This window comes from Micromesistius poutassou, assembly GCF_964030765.1.
Source record: "Micromesistius poutassou genome assembly, chromosome: 2".
Lineage (NCBI taxonomy): Eukaryota > Metazoa > Chordata > Actinopteri > Gadiformes > Gadidae > Micromesistius > Micromesistius poutassou.
Genome location: NC_140272.1, coordinates 1,269,663 through 1,275,396, shown reverse-complemented (window position 1 = coordinate 1,275,396; position 5,734 = coordinate 1,269,663). Strand labels below are relative to the sequence as shown.

General features: G+C 45.4%; 1 protein-coding gene across 1 annotated transcript in view; it reads left to right on the top strand.

Annotated features, from left to right (window-relative positions):
* The first annotated feature begins 100 nt into the window (after window positions 1-100).
* Window positions 101-5,734, top strand: part of ampd2a (adenosine monophosphate deaminase 2a) — a 9,059-nt gene continuing 3,425 nt past the window's right edge. Inside the window, 10 exon segments of the mRNA XM_084463913.1 lie at window positions 101-407; window positions 774-845; window positions 848-914; window positions 1,022-1,111; window positions 1,724-1,802; window positions 1,804-1,854; window positions 2,289-2,483; window positions 2,988-3,119; window positions 3,635-3,798; window positions 4,589-4,715. Of these exon segments, the coding sequence (XP_084320039.1) occupies window positions 191-407; window positions 774-845; window positions 848-914; window positions 1,022-1,111; window positions 1,724-1,802; window positions 1,804-1,854; window positions 2,289-2,483; window positions 2,988-3,119; window positions 3,635-3,798; window positions 4,589-4,715 (1,194 nt within the window). The 5' untranslated portion in view covers window positions 101-190.

Here is a 5,734-nt window from a genome sequence, read left to right as displayed (position 1 = left end):
CTCACAGTAGAATCAGCACATTGCTCCGTTGACTTTGAGTCCTTCCAGACACTGCTTTCATTCAAACTATCGCCCCCTGCCTCTAACACTTTTGGACGAAGCCTAAATAACAACAGATCCCTGATCGTTCGATATCTTGAAAGGATCCAAAAACTAGTTTTCCTCCGTCGGAACATGAACATGAAGCAACATGAACCCTAACCGCGTCTTGTCTCCCCAGGTGCCGTTCATCGACCTGGTGGACGCCGCCAAGTGCGTGGTGAAGGCGCTGTTCATCCGGGAGAAGTACATCAGCCTCTCCATGCAGAACTTCTGCAAGACCACCGCCTGCTCCCTGCAGGAGCTGGGGGAGACCCCGCTGGACCTGCGGGTGTACGAGGAGATCCCGGAGACCCCCGTGGACGCCGGTAATCAGGACGTCATGCGTTTTGTTTTTTTACCACGTTTATCTGCTGGGCGGCTAGCCGCTGTAGACCGCGGTGGCTTTTGTTGAATTGCTCACATTCACAACATGCGTTTACACACATGCACGCACACACACACACTTGCACACACACACACCGACGGCGGTGTCAGCAGCGTACGATAACGACCGGCTGGCCAGGCAGCAGTTGGGTCAAGGGTCAAGGGTCATGCTCAGAGGAACAGTTGAGGAGATGAACGAAACGGAGGGTTGAAACACAGAAAACGAACAGATTTGAACAGAAATCAACCGCTGTTGGGTAAGAGGTTATTTTGTTGCCTCACTACACAAACGTGTCCCTACTTTTCAGACGCGCCCGTGCACCCTCCGGTCTCCGAGACCCACCCGTACGAGAACCAGGACCCCAAGAACATGCCGGCGGACACGAGTACAGCTGTGAGATGGTGGACGGGGTCGTCCACGTCTTCAACAGGAAGAGCCCCACGGAGAAGTGAGCGCGGCCCATCTCGGCGTCTGTCTGTTCCGTTGCTTTTTTCTGTGTTGGCGTTTGTTGTCTTCAGAGGGAGCGGTGGTTTTGACCCGTGTTTTGGTGTCTAGGGGCGTACTGCTGGACCTGCCCTACCCGGACCTGAAGGAGTACATCGCCGACATGAACATCATGCTGGCCCTGATCATCAACGGCCCCGTGTGAGTGTCTCCGTTGAGTTTGGTCGTGACGTTGTTTTGCTCGTCTCCTCGTCTCCTTGTCTCCTCGTCATGTTTGTCTCCTTCACTCGTTGCCCTCGTTATTAGGGCTGAACGATTTGGGTCACTAATGGAATTGTGATTATTTCGACCAATAGATTGCGATTTAGTATGCGTTTTTTTCTTTTTAAAGTCCCTTATGTTCTGTATTATTCACTAAACAAGCAATAAATCATTCTATAGTATGACCAACACAACATTGGAAGCAGTCAACATATAAACTGCTCTTTCCTTTAGGTCAGGCCTATGTGTTGAGATTGATGCATGAATTTACATTATAACAGCTTTATTTATCTATTGAAAAATTTATATATCGCAGCCTTTGCGATTTGCAAATCGCGTTCCATTACATCGCGATGTCGGTTTGAACTCGATTAATCGTTCAGCCCCACTCGTTCTTTTGGTTGTCTTGTCCCGTTTGGTCTCCTTGCTCTCGGCGTCTCGTGTTGCTGCGTTTCGTCTCAAGTCACGTTAATGCCCCTGTCTCCCCCGTCCGCCGTCTCCCGGCGGAGCTCTGCTTTCTAATGAGTTCTCCCTTGCCTCGTTTGTTTACAGGAAGTCCTTCTGTTACCGCCGGTTACAGTACCTCAGCTCCAAATTCCAGATGCACATCCTGTTGAACGAAATGAAGGAGGCTGGCTGCGCAGAAGAAAGTCCCTCACAGAGACTTCTACAACATCCGCAAGGCGAGGGACCTCGCCCTGACCCTGTGTTTTAATGCTCCCAGCACCTGCTGCTGGCAACCTCAACGCAGACCGCAATTAATACAACGCCTCACTCATTATTATGTTGTGATGTTAAATATGGGTCACATCCAACTTATTCTGGGATCCAGTCACTTCTAAATGTAGACTTTTACTGAAGGATAATGTGCTGTTTGAGGTTTTGCCTCATAGCCAGCAGTAGTCACTGTATTAGTTTAGACGCTGTCACTTCACTGCATAATGTACTGTCTGAAGTTCTCCATTGTAGCCAGTAGAATCCCCGCATTAGTTTAGACGCTGTCACCTCACTGCATAATGTTCTGTTTGAGGTTCCTGCCTCGTAGCCAGCAGTGGTCACCGCAGTAGTGTTGGCCCTGTGGCCTCCTTAACCTTCACCTTCACCTAACCTTCACCAGGTGGACACGCACATCCACGCCTCGTCCTGCATGAACCAGAAGCACCTGCTGCGCTTCATCAAGCGGGCCATGAAGAAGTACCCCGGCGAGGTGGTGCACGTGGAGCGCGGCCACGGCCAGACCCTCATGGACGTGTTCGAGAACATGAACCTGACCGCCTTCGACCTCAGCGTGGACACCCTGGACATGCACGCCGTAAGCCTCAGCTGTCACTCAAAATATATCAAAACTAAACAATGTGATGAGTGAGGCGGGGGGGGGGGGGGGGGGGGAGTACACAAGGGGAAGTACACAACAACAAGAACAAGGAATAAATCTAATGAAACAATCAGTTAATAATCGGATGCATTTAGAGGTCAATTAGAAGAAGTTGTTTACATGATATTAGTATATAGGATTAGTATAGGGGTTAGGGTTAATAGGTTAGCCACGAACAACTAAAAATAATAAATTAAATGAGTTCAACCTGAGTAACTTTGACTAGAACTTAACAATTTGTGAAATACAATACCAAATCCTATTAAATAGTGTATAAATTAATACCTTAGTTAACATGAACACCATTACATTAGTCAACACGATCCCCCTTAGTAAGTGAAGCCCTCTGGCGGACTATTCCCCCGCTAGTGATTGCTTGATTGCTTCTCAGCACAGCCCGCAGTTCCATTGCGTTGTGTTTTATGTTTTTTCTCCTCTCAGGACCGAAACACGTTCCACCGCTTCGACAAGTTCAACGCCAAGTACAACCCCATCGGAGAGTCCATCCTGAGGGAGATCTTCATCAAGACCGACAACCACATCGAGGGGAAATACTTTGCCCACATCATCAAGGTGCGGTTCAGACAGGGACGACCACGGCCTTCTCGACCCTTCTCCAACAATGCATGAGAATCAAACAGGATATTATCTATTTTTTGTATTATTATTATTATTATATATTTATTTGTAGTATTATTATTATCTATTTATTTGTATTATTTCTTATTTATTTTAATAATTGTTCCTTTGTGTCAGTTGATATGTATGTATGTTGTATGTATGTATGTATGTATGTATGTGTGTATGTATGTATGTGTGTATGTATGTGTGTATGTATGTATGTATGTGTGTGTACACGTATGTTGGTATAAATGGATGTATGGTCGTATACATTACATGGGAATAGGGCATGGGGAAAGAAAGAGGGGGATAAAAAAAAGATCATTTTGTGGTCAATACAACTATTTGTTTGCACCGTGTGTTAAAATAATGTCTGGCTCATAATAAACTATAAAATAATAACAAATATATTTAAAAAAAAGGAGAATCAAAGGGGAACTAAAGGTTGGTTCCCGGCGCTCCAACAGGAGGTGATGGAGGACCTGGAGGAGAGTAAGTACCAGAACTCTGAGCTGCGGCTGTCCATCTACGGCCGCTCCCGGGACGAGTGGGACAAGCTGGCCCAGTGGGCCGTCCAACACGCCGTGTACTCGGACAACGTGCGCTGGCTCATCCAGGTGCCCCGCCTCTTGTGAGTAGAGCGGGCGGTTGTCATTAAGTTTTAAAAATATATATATAATAATTAAGAATAAATATCTGTACTGATCCCAACAGCACACACTTTCAAACGCAATGTTTTATTTTTTACTGCAATCTCTTTGTTCCGTTTTATGCAAATACATTCCTTTATATAGTTGCATAGGCAACGATATATAGATGAAATGAGAATGCGTGTTGTTTTAAGTTTCAAATCATGTGTTTAAAATCCAGTGTTGTGCATGAACTAGTTCAAAAGAACTAGTTCATTGAACAAGTTCATTTTTCTATGAACTTTGAACTGAAGGTAGCATATTTTTAACTAAAGAACTTGAATTTGAACTAGTTCAGATTTTGTGACATTCTGAATTGATGCTTAGGTCCAGATGACATGTTTATTAAATAGAGTTACTGCCTTAGTTGTGATGAATGAAACAGGTGTACAAATAATATCCACAACAGTTTGAGATTGTAGTGATGGGCAGCTGGTAATGGATAGGATTCATTTTAAAAGATAAACACAGAATATTCACTCCAACAGTTTTTCTTCGGTTTCTAAAAAAAACATGAACTAGTTCAAAACTGAATTGGTGCTTCAATTGGTGCTAACTATGAACGTGAATTTATTCATTCTCTTTTGTATGAACTGAACTAGTTCATGTGAAGTGTGAACTTGCACAACACTGTTAAAATCCTTATCGCCACCAATAAGAAGCCATTGTTCCCTTGCCTACGTCTGCAGTTGTTTTGTGTGTACTGTAACTCTGAGCGTGTGTGCCGTGCAGCGACGTGTACCGAACCAAAAAGCAGCTGGCCAACTTCCAGGAGATGCTGGAGAACATCTTCCTACCTCTGTTTGAAGTCACAGTCAACCCTCGCAGCCACCCAGAGCTGCACCTCTTCCTGCAGCATGTAGGTGGACCCGTGATGCATGCTGGGAAACTCCAGACCCCACATCCCATGACACATCATCACATGAGGTGAATCCACGTGATTGGATTCACCTCATCCGGTGCTGTCCTATCGCTCTGGTTAAGCTAGAAGAGCGCATAAGCACATAGAAGATTCAGATTCAGAGAACTTGATTGTTCCTCAACAGTGTGACAGTTGATCGTCTTTGACGAGGTTCACATTAAAACACAAAAACACACTATATCAATTTACAGTAGACAGATGATAAACTATACATGTTACCAGACATTGATGTTAATGGTGTGATATTATGCCACCGTGTGAGTGTGATTAGCCATTACAAGACGTTTTCAAAATCGGTCTTTTCATAAGCAACGTTGGCTACAGTCCACTGGGTAGGCTGGTGTAGACTGATCTGTCCACATCTAGGTGGACACGCCCACTGGTGATGTCACTAAAGCACAGGAAAAGGCAGATTTTCAAACAGCTTGTAATGGCTAATCACACTCAATCACAGGCATAATATCACCCCTTTAAAAAGGGGTGATCCCACTCACCATTGGGATTGGCTCACTATTTTCTGTGTGTGTGTGTGTGTGTGTGCGTGTGTGTGTGTGCGTGTGTGTCTCTTTCTGTGTGTGTGTGTGTGTGCGTGTGTCTCTTTCTGTGTGTGTGTGTGTGTGTGTGTGTGTGTGTGCGTGTGTGTCTCTTTCTGTGTGTGTGTGTGTGTGTGTGTGTGTGTGTGTGTGCGTGTGTGTCTCTTTCTGTGTGTGTGTGTGTGTGCGTGTGTGTCTCTTTCTGTGTGTGTGTGTGTGTGTGTGTGTGCGTGTGTGTCTCTTTCTGTGTGTGTGTGTGTGTGTGTGTGTGTGTGTGTGCGTGTGTGTCTCTTTCTGTGTGTGTGTGTGTGTGTGTGTGTGTGTGTGCGTGTGTGTCTCTTTCTGTGTGTGTGTGTGTGTGTGTGTGTGTGTGTGTGTGCGTGTGTGTCTCTTTCTGTGTGTGTGTGTGTGTGTGTGTGTGTG